General features: G+C 45.5%; 1 protein-coding gene across 1 annotated transcript in view; it reads right to left on the bottom strand.

Annotated features, from left to right (window-relative positions):
- GMPPA (GDP-mannose pyrophosphorylase A) overlaps positions 1-14861 on the bottom strand; it is a 67629-nt gene that overhangs the window by 7746 nt on the left and 45022 nt on the right. The window contains exons 10-11 of the mRNA XM_068097786.2: positions 9021-9113; positions 8771-8942 (exon numbers count right to left, since the gene is read on the bottom strand). Coding sequence (XP_067953887.1) covers positions 8771-8942; positions 9021-9113 — 265 coding nt within the window. The remainder of the gene's footprint in view (positions 1-8770; positions 8943-9020; positions 9114-14861) is intronic.

Here is a 14861-nt window from a genome sequence, read left to right as displayed (position 1 = left end):
CTCCATCCATTGTTGAGAAAGCAGAAGCAGCATGTCCAGAGTAGAGTGACCAGGTCTGAAACCAAATTGATGATCAGAGATCAAGCCTTTGGAGAAGAGGAAAGATTTCATATCTGAAGCAATGATGGATTCCATGACTTTGCTGATAATTGGGAGAAGGCTGATTGGTCTGTAGTTGCTGGGATCTGTTTTTGCACCTTTTTTGTGCGTGTGAGTTCTAATCCCTTTCGGCTGTTGAATTAATACCAGGTGGGGTTGACTCAGCCTGTCATCCTTCCGAGGTTGGCAAAATGAGTACCAGGGTACTGGGTCCTCTCTCACGGAGGTTGGTGGCAGGATTTGCATTCCGGCCGCCGTAAAAACACCTCATTCCATAGCACATGCAGTGGCGTGTGTCGGGATGGTGCTGAGGAGTCGTCCAATGATGCAGCGACGTGCGTATGCTCATATATATATATATATATATATATATATATTAGGGTGGTCCTCAAATGTAAACATTAACTTTTCTAAAGTGCTTTTCCATTTTTTTATTACACCTGTAGAGAGAACAAATTGGGTAAAATTTCATTTCATTTTGAAAACTTTTACCACTGTCACATGGCCCCTGCTAATCTGCTAATCAGCACTATACAGAAATTATTTCGGTTTGTTTCAGTTATGATGGCGAGTGCAAGTACTTCAAGAAGAGCAACCAGAAAAAAGAACCATGTGTGGCTGATAGGCTGCCATATTGAAAAACTACCAGAAACTCGGCTCCCATCTTGGCAAGAGATTCTGCAGCGATACTTTAAGCTACATCATGCTGAGAAATTGGATATAAGCAGTGCCGCAACAACTGTTGTTCGTGAGACATTATGCATCTGAGAGAAAGCACGGATCCCCACTGCAGAGAGCGGAATATCATTGCAAAACTAGAGAGAAAAGTAGAACAATACAGATCCATCCTGAAAGGAAAGAGCCGGCGATCTGTCCCTCAGATAAAGAAAGAAGAGCAGTTTCAAACCGGTCTACGTGACTTATTTGACATTGCTCATGTTGATGTCCTTGATCTGATCAAAATACCAGAGGACCGTGAATTCCTTAAGGCACAACGGGAGCCAGGTCGACGGGGCTTTATGGTTGGTGTTGACAAGGTGCTAGCAGGAAAAGAGGAGCGGACACATCAACACGACAAGGTGTTGACTGAAAGAGAGCAGCATGAAAAAGAGAAGAAAGCAGCCCGAGAGGAGACTTGAGCTAGCATCATCAACAGACAGCAGTGCTGAAGCCAGTGATCATGATGACTCTGGTGTTCTATCTGCTTCAAAGAGGCAGAGCCGAAAGCGTGCAAGTAGCATTGTTACACCGGACCTAACAGCAGCTCTCGAACGCACCAAGGTTAATAATAATAATAATAATTCATTTATTTTGTATAGCGCTTTTCCAGAAGCCCAAAGGCGCTTTGACAGAGTGGAAAACATAATGCATAACAATACATGAAAACAACAATTGCAAAAAGACAAGAATCAAGAAAACAAACAGCAGCGATATACGGCATATATATAAGACAAGAATCAAAAAGACAAGACAAGAATCAATAGGGAAATATTTAAAGCAAAAGGAGGGAGAAGGAGAAGAGATAGTCAGGGGTTAAATGCTGTGGGTTGAATGTTGAATGCAGCGTTGAACAGGTGGGTCTTTAGTGATGTTTTGAATGTGGTGAGTGAGGAGGAGTCTCTGATGGTGTGAGGTAGTGAGTTCCAGAGGGTGGGAGCAGCGATGGAGAAGGCCCTGTCCCCCCAGGATCTGAATTTGGTCCGGATGGAGGGGGTCAGGAGGTTGGTACCAGCAGAGCGGAGGTTGCGGGTGGGAGTGTGTCTGGAGAGGAGGTCAGCCAGGTAGGATGGGGCCAGGTTATGGAGGGCTTTGTATGTCAAGAGGAGGATTTTGTACTGGATTCTCTGGGGGATGGGGAGCCAGTGAAGCTTGTAAAGGACGGGGGTGATGTGGTCACGGGTCCGGGAATGAGTGAGTAGACGGGCAGCGGAGTTCTGAATGTATTGGAGTTTATTGGTGATTTTTGAGGGTGAACCATAGAGGAGGCTATTGCAGTAGTCCAGACGGGAGGTGATGAAGGCGTGGATGAGGGTTTCTGCAGCCGTGGAGGAGAGGGATGAGCGGAGACGGGCAATGTTTTTCAGGTGAAAGAAGGCTGACTTTGTGATCTGTTTAGTGTATTTGTCGAAGGAAAGGGTTTGGTCAAAGATGACGCCAAGATTCCGGATGTGAGGGGAGGTGGATACTGGGATACCGTCGATGTTGAGGGCAAAGTTATGGGTGGATTTTGTGAGCGTTTTTGGGCCAATGATGATTATTTCAGATTTATCACAGTTAAGCTTGAGGAAGTTGATTTGAAGCCAGGATTTTATTTCAGTGATGCAGTTTGTCAGGATAGAGTGGGTGTCGGTGGAGACGGACTTGGTGGAGATGAAAAGCTGGATGTCATCGGCGAAGCAGTGGAATTGGAGACCATGACGGCGGATTAAGTGACCGAGCGGGGACAGGTAAAGGATGAAGAGGAGGGGGCCAAGAACTGAACCTTGGGGGACACCTTGGGGGAGGGGAGCAGTGGGGGATTTGCAGTTATTGATGGAGATGAACTGGCATCTGTCAGAGAGGTATGATTTAATCCAAGAGAGGGCAGTGCCGGTGACGTTAAAGGTGGATTCAAGTCGGGTGAGGAGGATAGTGTGATCGATGGTGTCAAAGGCAGCGCTGAGGTCGAGGAGGACGAGAATGTTGAGGTTGCCAGCGTCAGAGGAGAGGAGAAGGTCGTTGGTGATTTTGAGGAGAGCAGTTTCAGTACTGTGGTTGGAGCGGAATCCGGATTGGAATGTTTCATACAAGTTATTGGCAGAGAGATGATGTTTGAGTTGAGTGGCTACAGCGCGTTCCAAAACTTTTGACAGAAAGGGTAGGTTGGAGATGGGTCTGAAGTTGTTTAGGGTGTCAGGGTTTAGACCAGGTTTTTTTAGAATGGGGGTAACAGCAGCAATTTTGAGGGAAGGTGGGACGATGCCTGTAGACAGGGAGGAGTTTATTGTTGCAATGATAAGTGGAGAGAGAGCAGGGAGGGAGGCTTTGACAAAGCTGGAGGGGATGGGGTCAAGAGTGCAGGTGGCAGTTTTCATTCCTATGAGGAGTTCAGAGAGGTCAGTAGGAGAGATTGGGGAGAACCGAGACAGGGGATGGCAGGACAAGGGGGGGCAGGTGGTTGGAGGGGGAGCGGGTGCGGCGGTGGTCAAGCTGTTGTAGATGTTGTCAATTTTGCGTTGGAAGAAAGAGAGGAAGGAGATGCAGTTGTCTACTGTGAATGACTGGGTGGTGGTGTTCAGGGGGCGGAGGAGTTTGTTTATTGTCGAGAAGAGTGCTTTTGGGTTTCCGGAGCCAGAGTGGATAATTTGAGAGTAGTAGGCAGAGCGGGTGCGGGAGAGGGCATCTTTGTAGTGTTGTATGTGGTCCTTGTAGGCTTGGGAGTGAACTGTGAGACCCGTTTTATTGCGGAGTCTTTCAAGTTGGCGAGCACGAGTTTTCATCAGGTGGAGTTCAGGGGTAAACCAGGGAGCAGAATGGGTGAAAGAAACTGTTTTGGTTTTTACAGGCGCAAGCTGGTCAAGGCAGGAGGAGAGAGTGTGGTTGTAGTAGTCAGTGAGGTCGGAAGGGGTGTGGAGGTCAATGAAGGGAGAAGTGGACATTTTTTCAGAGAGGGTGGATGAGAATGAGGTAGGTGAAAGAGCGTTTAGCTTACGGAAGTTGATTGTGCGATAATGCCTTGGTGTTGGGGCGGGGATGTTGATGGTCAGAGTGATGGCTAAGTGGTCAGAGAGGGTGAGGTCGGAGCCATAGAGATGGTGCAAATTTAATCCAGTGGAGCAGACAAGGTCCAAAATGTGACCACGGATATGGGTAGGAAAGTCGACATGTTGAGTGAGGTTAAAGCAGGTGAGTAAATCAGTGAAGTCAGTGGTTATTGTGGAGTCAGTGGAGTCCATGTGGATATTGAAATCACCAAGGAGGAGGATTGAGGGGGAGAGGGAACATAGCTGGGTCAGAAAGTAGGAGAAGTCAGACAGGAATGATGGGTGTGGTTTGGGAGGGCGGTAGACGACAGCCATGACTGACTGCGTGTGACCAGAGAGTTTTAAAGCCAGGTGTTCAAATGATGGAGCAGATGAGATGGAGATGAGGTTGGTCTTGATGTCTTGACGGTGGATAACGGCAATTCCACCACCTCGGCCCTCCGAGCGTGGTTTATTGACGTAGGAATATCCATTGGGTGTGGTGAGGTTGAGTGTGTAGTAGTCCAGAGGTTGTTGCCAGGTTTCGGTGAGACAGAGAAAGGTTAGCGATCGATCAGCTGTTCACATCTTGTCAGCAGCAGCTTCTGCTCTGGGACACGACCCTTCAGAGTTGGCCATCAACCACACATCGATCAGGAAATCCAGGCGGATCCAACGGAAGACAATTGCAGGTGACATCCAGGCATCCTATGCTCCAAACACAAGTCTGGTGGTTCATTGGGATGGCAAGCTCCTTCCAGACGATGGGACTAAAAAAGTTGATCGCCTTCCTGTCATTGTCAGTGACCCACAAGGAACTGGAAAGCTTCTGGGTGTGCCAAAGCTGCCAGCAGGAACTGGACTAGCAACAGCTGCTGCTGTTATGCAATGCCTAGAAGAATGGCATTTGCAAGACATGGTGGCAGGTATGAGCTTTTACACGACAGTCAGCAACACTGGTTCAGCACTTGGTGGGTGCACTATTTTGCAGCAAAAGCTTGGACGACCACGATTACATTTTGCATGCCGGCATCACATTCTGGAACTAGTGGTAGAGGCAGCAATGGCAGCATTCAAACCATTTCTTGGTCCATCAAAAGGACCTGAGATAGCCGTCTTCAAGCATTTCCAGTCAAACTGGAATTCCATTGACCAAAGCAAGTTTAAGCCAATGATGCCTGATGACCTGGACTCTGTAGTTTCAGGTGTATTTTAAAGTTGCAAAGGAGATGTCGTTTCATTCTGCATCCAGAAACTGGAATTGGGCCAACTACGAGATGACTACCGTGAACTTCTTGAGTTGACTATTATTCTGTTTGGTGAGCGTCCTCCGAGAGGATTCAGGTTCATGCAGCCAGGAGCCATGCATCGGGCAAGATGGATGGCCTGTGTGATTTATGGAATCAAGATCTACTTGTTCCGTGATCAGTTTCGACTGACCCCAAAGGAACTCACTGGCATAAAGCGTTTTACAGCATTTGTTGGAGCAGTGTATACCAAAGCCTGGTTCAGCGCTCCATCTGCCATTGGTGCTCCTGCTGGAGACCTAGCTCTCTTAAAAGCACTCATTTTCTATCCTGATTCAGTGATTGCCAAAGCCACCAGCAAAAAGCTTTCCAATCACTTGTGATACCTCAGCGAAGAACTGGCAGGACTTGCTCTGTTTGATGATAGTGTTGAGCTTGATGTCAAGCGAATGATAGTAGCTGCTCTTAAAGAAGAATGCCAAGAGAATCCTCAACCACGGGTACATGTGGATCTTACAGCAAAAGAAGCCATCGCTGCCAAGACTGTTGCAGATTTTGTTACTTCTGCCTCACTGCGAATTTTTACTGCATTCAAAGTCAATACTGATTTCCTAGAAAAGGACCCTGGTGAGTGGGCCGATGACCCATCATTTCAGTCATCACAGCAAGTATTGCGCGGTATTGCCACTGTCAACGACTTTGCAGAACGTGGTGTAGCATTAATACAGGACGACAATCAAGTCTTGACAAAGGATGAACAGCAGCGCCAGTACCTGTTGCAAGTTGTTGAGTGGCATCGCCATCAGTTCCCCGACGCAAAGAAGATAAGGAGGAAATAATTTACCACAGAACTTATAAATGAGGAATCAATGGTCTGGAGGACTCTTACTCTGTGTGTTTATGATGATTGTCATACATTCTTCCTGATTTGGGATTACATCTGATTGTTAGTTTATTAAAAACAATTTTGTGTGTCGATACTGAAACATTGTAATTTTCAACCCATGTGTGACAGTAGTAAATAAAGTCGTATAGAAACCATCTTTGGCACATTTCATTTTTTCACAATAAGGAACAATTTTAGCAACAAGCACCTGAAAAAAGTCCAATTTTATTTTTTGGTGTACATTTGAGGACCACCCTAATATATATATATATATATATATATATATATATATATATATATATATATGTATATATATATATATATATATATATATATATATATACATACATACATACATACACATATACGAGGTGTGTTCAAAAAGTATCCGACCTTTGTTCATAAAAAATACTCGTATCCAGATACAACAAACTTACACTAATCTCCTTCAAAGTAGTCCCCTTGGGCTGCCACACACTTCTCCCAACGGTTCTGCCACTGTCGGAAGCAGCGCTGGAACGCCTCTTTTGGGATGGCGCGCAGCTGGTCTGTCGCATTCCGCATGATGTCTTATCTGGACTGAAATCTGGTCCCTTTCAGGGGCATTTTCAGCTTGGAGAAAAGCCAGAAGTCACACGGAGCCATGTCGGGAGAGTAGGGAGCCTGACGAAGCACAGGTGTGTTGTGTTTGGCCAAGAAACTCTGTATCAAATGTGAAGAATGGGCGGGTGCGTTATCGTGATGGAGCTGCCAATTGCCCGCTGCCCACAGGTCCGGCCGTTTGCGTCGCACAGCATCACGAAGGCGACGCAGAACCTCTTGGTAATACTCCTTGGTGATGGTTGTGCCGTGTGGTGCGTACTCGTGATGAACCACGCCACTGGAGTCGAAGAAGACGGTCAGCATGACTTTGACATTGCTGCGGACCTGCCTTGCTTTTTTTGGCCTCGGGGATGTTGGATGCTTCCATTGTGATGACTGCAACTTGGTTTCTGGGTCGTACCCATAAACCCAGGACTCATTGCCAGTGATCACTGTGTTGAGGAAGCTGGGATCGCTGTTCACAGTCTCCAGCATGTCCTGTGCGATCTCCAAACGGAGTTGCTTCTGCTCAATCGTTAGCAGCTTTGGTACGAACTTCGCTGAGATTCTCCTGAAGCCCAAATCCTCCTTCATAATGGAATGAACGGATCCAATGCTGACGCCCACCTCGTCTGCAAGTTCTCTGATCGTGATTCGACGATCCTGCATCACCAGGGTCCTCAATTGGTCAATGACGATCTCATTTCGGGATGTTGAGGGCCTACCCGAACGTGCTTCACTCTCCACTGATGTGCGGCCGTCTTTGAAGCGGTTGTACCACTCCTTTATCTGTGTGGTGCTCATTGCTTCGTCCCCGAAGGCCTGTTGAATCTTGCGGATCGTTTCCACTTGGGAATCGCCAAGCTTTACACAAAATTTGATGCAGTAGCGTTGTTCAAGTTTTTCCGTCATTTTGTCAAAAACGAAAATCCGACGGCGCTCACTTACACTTCCTCACTCATCGGCGGTCTGCCGTCGAATGACAGCTTCTGCAGGTGGGAAAAAATTCACGACAAACTAAGGACGCATACTTTTTGAACACACCTCGTATACATATACATACACATATATACATATACATACACATATATACATAGGGACAATTGACTTCGAGCTCTCTGGTAGTCTCACATGACAAATAATTGGTGGTACCACGTATTGGTTGACTATCATGTCAGACCCATAACTTCAGGATAAAAGTTATTGCATGAAAGTGCTGGTATTTAGGGCAAGGCACATTTGGTCAGATTATTACCTCCGCCACCAAAGGACGGAGGTTATGTTTCCACCCCTGTCTATCTGTCTGTTTGCTTGTCTGTATGTGAGCAGGATATCTCAAAAAGTTAGGGATGGACTCAGCCAAATTTAGTGGACAGGTTGGGTGCATGACAAGGACAAACCGATTAGATTTTGATGAAGATCTGGATCTGCATCCAATAATTTTAAAAGGTTTTCAAGTGATTCTTCAGCATTTAGAAATGGAGCTCAGAAACGATACAGAGCAGGACATTTCGGTGGAAACGCAGTAGAGACAAAGTCCAATAAATTATTTAATTGAGGGTAAAATGCCTACCTAGGATGCCAGGTTTCACTGAGCCTTGGCATTGCCCAGTTAACAGCAAGATAATGACCCCACGTGATGGGTTTATGTTTTGTCTCGATTAAGGGTTCACACATACTCGACGATGTCTCCTTCCAAAGATTTTGCTCTTTGAACTCATTCGCTGGTCGAAAACAGCCCCAAAACGCTGCTTAAGCCAAGAGTCACAATTTGTGCTCCGGATATCAATTTCCAATGAGCGCTCCAATATCATGCTGTTGACAAACGATTGCCATCATATTGTATGGTCAGTTGTCATCGAAAGACTTGTTTCGTCCATCTTGTAGTCGGGTAATTTATCAACAATGAGAAGAGCAAGACAACCACGTTGTCCATCGTTAGCATGCCCTCACGAAAAGCTTAAAAATACATCACGCGTACACCTGGCATACACCTCGCCCATGTAAATAGCACAATGATGGAGCACTGGGTGCTGTGAAGTTATAACTGAGATACATGAGATTTCTCTAACCGATACAAGTTATTTATAATGATAATATCCTTTTTGGTCCTCATTATATGTTCGGTATCCTGAGCGTCTGCACCAAAAGGCTCTCCAGCTGACAGTACAGTGAGCAATTTCAAATGACAAGGGGAGTAGGGTAAAACACCGAGGTTATGTAGAGGTTCTCACCCAGGATGGTGATGGATGGGTTAAGACGTCCATCTGGGTTGAACAACGTCTCGCTGTTTATCTTGGCAAAGGGGTCATTGGGGTTTGGGTCACTGGGGGTTCCTTCGACCCTGGCCCAGCGTCCCACCGTGCTGTTCCAGCCCACAATGGCGTTGAGGATGCAGCAGTTGTCCTGGGTGAAGGCAGACGATCATAAAAACTGGTACTCTTCCAACACAAATTAGATATCGTGGTTGTGTGAAATATGTACCTGTAAGCAGGAGCCCTGCAGGATAATCGACTCCTTGATTCTCACACCGGGTCCAACAATCACGTTGGGACCGACAGTCACATTTGGGCCGAGCTGGAGCACAAGACACACAAAGATAATTCCGTTACCAATGACATCTCACATGTCGATAAACGTTGCAGCGGCAGTTTGTCAACATCTGATAGATACAAAGCAAAACTTTTAACACTAAGGGGGTGGGAGGTCAATAAAATTCTACAAACGAGATTTCCGTGAAATCAAAAGGTCTTGTGAAATCGTAAAATAATTAGCATCATTGCCATTTTCCAGGAGAGGCCACAAGCAACTGTTACCTTTTCATTGCAGACATGTTGATAACCTGCTTTCAAATGTTGCTCGTCAGGTCTTTCTCCCCCCCTTGCCCACCTCTCTCCCAGGCCCTCTAAGACACATATGGCCTTTCATTGTTGGGTTTCCAAAATCCAGGCTGACTGCTCACCCGCACTCCTTTGTTACCCCTTTCACCCACCTGTGGGATTGACTCTGCAAATCAGTTCAATCTCACTCTTCCCACGAGTGATTCAAGATGGCAGTACACCGCCAATTCACATCATCCTCCATTCCAACCAATGATCTTGTCTACCCCTGATATCCCTCCCAAAAAATGTGGAAACTACATTTTTTCTTCTCAGGCCATGAAATGATTGAGCCACTGCCATTTTTCGGATATATTTCCTTTAAAAATCATCTTCCCTGCAGTCGTTGGACCGATTGACAGGAAATTTTCAGCATAGGAGCGCCTCCGCCCGCAGAATCTTTTAATGGTAATTATGACGTATGCCAGAGAATTCTGTTTCATCCCCATTTTTGTTTCATCCCCAGCTTTCTCTTCCTCATCTTGCTGTATTTGAGCTTGCATCCAAGCTTGTTCACCCCACATGTCATTCTCCCCCACCACATTCTTCCTCCAAGTGTAACTCTGTTATGTCCCTCCACCCTGCTATCAGTGTTTCCCCTCTTTCTGCTAGATTCTCCTTGTTCTGTTATGTTCTTGTCCGTTCTGTGTTCTACCTCTTCCACGAGACTCAAATTCAGACCCAATCAAAAAATGTCATGGGAGGAGACTATCAGCTTCATTTTCATTGGATGGCCATCAGCAACAATTTGCATCACCAAGATAAGCAGTTGGAGAGAATAAAAGGACAGTTTGGGTTGCAGCAGCTCTTCAGCTAACGAGCACTCCATGATTAGTTGTCATTACAGCACCACCTTCAATAAATACATAATCCTACACCACCGGTCAAAAGTTTTAGAACACCTCAATTTTTCCAGTTTTTATTGAAATTTACGCAGTTTAATGTCTCAATGTACTCTGAAATTAAGCATAGAACAAATAAACAATTGGAGATAAAAAAGAAATCATAGAATCATTTTGTTTAACAAAATTTAATTAAAATTTTTGACTCAACAAAGCAGCCACCTTTTGCAGATAAAACCGCCGAACACACTCGTGGCATTCTTTATATATATATATATAACCACCTTTAGAGGCCATTTTTCCCCACAAAGCGGGGGTTGGCCTTTTTCGGGAACCGTGGTTGTTGTTGTTTTTTGGTCCCCTTTTTGAAGCAATGTTTTACGGCCGGATGCCCTTCCTGACGCCAACCCTTTTTGCCGCCTTTTAACGACAAACAGGGAATTACCAGTGAACTGGTACTCAATTAGCCGACCTCGGAAGGATGACAGGCTGAGTCAACCCCCCTGGCGTTAATTCAGCGATCGACCGGGATTCGAACCCAGGATCCTAGGATCCTAAGCCGGCACCCTAGCCGCTAGCCCAACACCAGGGCAACAATTACAAATTTTTCTTTCTACAATGGAAATCAAATATTGTTCGGGAAGTTCTTCCCAACACTGTTGGAGAAGTTCCCACAAATGTGTTGCACTTGTAGGTTGCTTTGCTTTCACCCTTCTGTCCAGTTCATCCCAAACCAGCTCGATGGGGTTTAAGTCTGGAGACTGTGCTGGCCATTCCATGAATTGAAGCCTACCGTCTTGTTCTTTTCCTCGAAGGTAGTTTTCACACAGCCTGGAGGTGTGTTTAGGGTCATTATCTTGCTGTAGGATGAACCCCTGACCAACTAGGCATATAACAGAGGGCATTGCATGGCGCTGCAAAATGCTGTGGTAGCCCTTTTGGTTCAGGGTGCCAATCACTCTGTGCAAGTCGCCGACTCTGGATCCAGCAAAAGAGCCCCAGACCATCACGCTTCCTTCTCCATGTTTGATAGTTGGTGTCACACACTGAGGAACCATACTTTTGCCTACTCGACGGCGTACAAAAACCCAGCGTGATGAACCAAAGATTTCAAATTTTGATTAATCAGTCCATAAGACCTTCTTCCAGTCTTCAGTAGTCCACTGGCGGTGCTTCATGGCCCAGGCAAGCCTCTTTTTCTTATTTTGCCATCTTAGCAATAGCTTTCTTACTACCACTCGACCTGTCAAACCTGCAGCTCAAAGTCTTCTCTTCACAGTTGAAACCGAGACTTGCTGACTTCGACCAGTGTTAAGCTGTGCTTGAAGTTGTCCTGTGAGCGGCCTATCACGCAAACAGTTGACTCTCAGAAACTTGTCTTCTGATTCTGTTGTGGCTTTGGGTCTACCAGACCTCTTCCTGTCAGAGTTTCCTCCAGTTTCCAAGTGCCTTTTGATGGTGTAGGAAACTGTACTCACTGACACCTTGGCTTTCTTTGCAATTTCTCAAAAGGAAAGACCTACAATATGTCAAAACTACCTTTGAGGAAAATAACAAGACGGTCGGCTTCAAATCATGGAATGGTCAGCACAGTCTCCAGACTTAAACCCCATCGAGCTGGTTTGGAATGAACTGGACAGAAGGGTGAAAGCAAAGCAACTTACAACTGCAACACATTTGTGGGAACTTCTGCAACAGTGTTGGGAAGAACTTCCCAAACAATATTTGATTTCCATTGTAGAAAGAATGCCACGAGTGCGTTTTTTTTTTTTTTTTTTTTTTTTTTTTTTTTTGTATACAGAGTCGAGGCTCGTGAAAGAGCTAATATTTATCAAACAAACAAATCAAACAAACAAGCAAACAAAGTATATAAAAAGGGGAGCGGTCGACAAGATGGGGAGAGAGGGGGAGGAAGCACACAAACACAACATTTGAGAGCAGGGACATCGGGAGATGTTTTTGGAGGGAGAGGGCCTGGGGGGAGGCAGGATAGGTATAAAACGCAAGGACACCAAGGACTTCCAGGAAATAAGTCAAAAGTCACCTCAAAAAAGTGGATTTGGGGTGAAATTAGCAGGGGTAGAAAAGATCAAGGTTTTGGATTGGGGAAGATAAGAGATGGTGGTGAACAGCCGTTTTAAAGACCTGGAGGGAGGAGTGGGATTGAAGAGAGTGAGGGAGTTTGTTCCAGAGTTGGGACAAAAGAGGAATGAAGGAGTGAAGGTGAGCAGAGAGTCTTGATTTTGGCAGTTTAACCATAAGAGGGTTGCAGGCAGATCTTGTGCGACCTGCAGGAATATTTGGGGGACAGAGCCCAGAGAGAGCTGGGGGAGAAAGGCCGGAGAGGAGTCGGTAGAAGACGGAAAGACCACCAACCTGCCTGCGGTGATTAAGTGAAAGGCCCTCGGAGATAGCGTTATCGCGGGAGATTCCAATGATTCTGAACGCTTTGGTTTCAACAGCGTGAAGACGAGCTAGGTGTGAGGCAGGAGCACCAGCCCAGATGGGAGAGCAGTACTCCATTGAGCTGCGGATGAAAGCCTTGTATGTGGTGAGGAGCTCAGGTGTGCCAAGGAAGGACTTCGCACGACGGAGGATGCCCAGTCGGCGACTGGCTTTGGAGGCCAGCTTGGAAATGTGGTTTTCCCAGGAAAGATCATGGCAGATAGTGAGATCCAAAAGCTTGAGTGACAGAACTTCTTGGAGAGGATTATTCAGAAAGTAGATGGGAGGGTTGTCCAGTCGGTCTTTTCGGAGAGACATCGTAAGAGTGTGAGATTTGTCAGGATTGAAAGACATGTTCCACTTGTTTGCCCAGTCTGTGATTTTGTCCAGGTCTGCAGAGAGTGAGGAGGCTGCGGACTGCCGATCTGAGGGATGAGGAATGGAGCGGCAGAGAGTGGAGTCATCAGCAAAGAAATATATCTGCAAAAGGTGGCTACTTTGCCGAGTTAAAATTTTAAATTAAATTTTGTTAAACAAAATGATTCTTTGATTTCTTTTTTTTATCTCCAATTGTTTATTTGTTCTATGCTTAATTTCAGAGTACACTGAGACATTAAACTGCGAAAATTGCGAACTATTGAGGCTGCGAAACTGCGAAAACTTTTAAAACTTTTAAAACTTAAAAAAAAAAACTGCGAAAAATTGAGGCGTTTTAAAACTTTTGACCGGTAGTGTATATCATGTAGATGATCTGTACCAAGCACCATCATCATCACTATTATATGGAAGTAAAAGGTAATCCTGTTTAAACTTCCAATCATTCCATCGATGGGGTTTGTATATGTCCCACTACTTGACATAAATTGAACATAATTTATTGTGAGGTGTGCATGTTTGTTGGGAAATCAGGGTAATATTAGATGAGAGGAGGACCAATGATTGTCCAACCTGCTCTTAAATAATTGAAGTGATGGTGCAGTTACCACTAACTGAGGAAGGCTATTCCATTTCTCAGTTACTCTTTGACTGAAACAGTTATTTCGTAGAGCTGTGCATAACTCCTCTCCTTAAACAACTTCAGGGTATGGCCACTAGTTGCATGATAGATCGTTGGAACAAAGAAGTGCTCGGGATCCACGACTACCAAGCCTTTGATGATCTTGTAAACTTCAATCAAGTCTCCTCGTTGTCGCCTGTAGTGAAGGGAGAACATGCCCAGTTGTCTGAGTCTTTCCTGATAAGCAAGTTGACTAGGTTCTGGTATGAGCTTTGTCGCTCTCCATTGCACCCTCTCTGTCTTATCGGCGTCGGCTTTAAATCTTGGATGCCAAATTACATTTCCATATTGTCGGAGAGGACGGACCATGGAGTTGAAGAGGAGTGGGAAAGTTTCCTTTGTGAAGCTAGAAAAAATCCTCTTGATAAGACCCAACATCTGATTGGCCTTGTTGACAGATACAGCTACATGTCTGTGGAAAGTTACCTCGTTGTCTATAACAACACCAAGGTCCTTCACCTCCTGTGTAACTTTTACTTATTCTCCCTTGAGGGAGGTTAGGTTTTCAGGTTGTTATTGATGACATGATGCAGCACTACATCCCTCACAATAGATTCCATGGTTTTACCTACTACTGAGGTTAGGCTTATTGGCCTGTAATTCTCTGGCAGTCGGCGATTTCCTTTCTTAAGGATTGGGATTACATTGGCTTTTTCCCAATCGTCCGGAAGTATTCCCTCATACAACGATTTCTTAAAGATAATTGCCAGTGGAGTGGATAAAACAAGAGCTAACTCCTTTAGGACTCTAGGATGAAATCCATCAGGCCCTGCTTACTTGCATGCACTTAACAGTTGGAGTTTCTCTTTCACCATCTTTGGTGTAATGTTTATGTTTTCTTGGTGTTCCCCATTGAAACATTGCCCGGTGTGTACCCCGGTTTAGAATAGGTACACCGTATCCCTGCGTGTCGTAAGAGGCGACTAAAAGGGTTGGCGTCAGGAAGGGCATCCGGCCATAAAAACATTGCCTCAAAAAGAGAACCATGACAATTACGACTACATATAAGCAGGGTACAGCCCGAAGTACCCCGTGGGGGACCCCACTCCCTCTCGTCAAAACTCAAGGTGGGAACCCGATCGAAGCAAGGGTGGAAATCATT

Source organism: Myxine glutinosa, chromosome 6 (assembly GCF_964187855.1).
Source record: "Myxine glutinosa chromosome 6, kmMyxGlut1.1, whole genome shotgun sequence".
NCBI lineage: Eukaryota > Metazoa > Chordata > Myxini > Myxiniformes > Myxinidae > Myxine > Myxine glutinosa.
The sequence above is the reverse complement of the archived record's forward strand: the minus strand, read 5'-3'. Positions and strand labels throughout refer to the sequence as shown.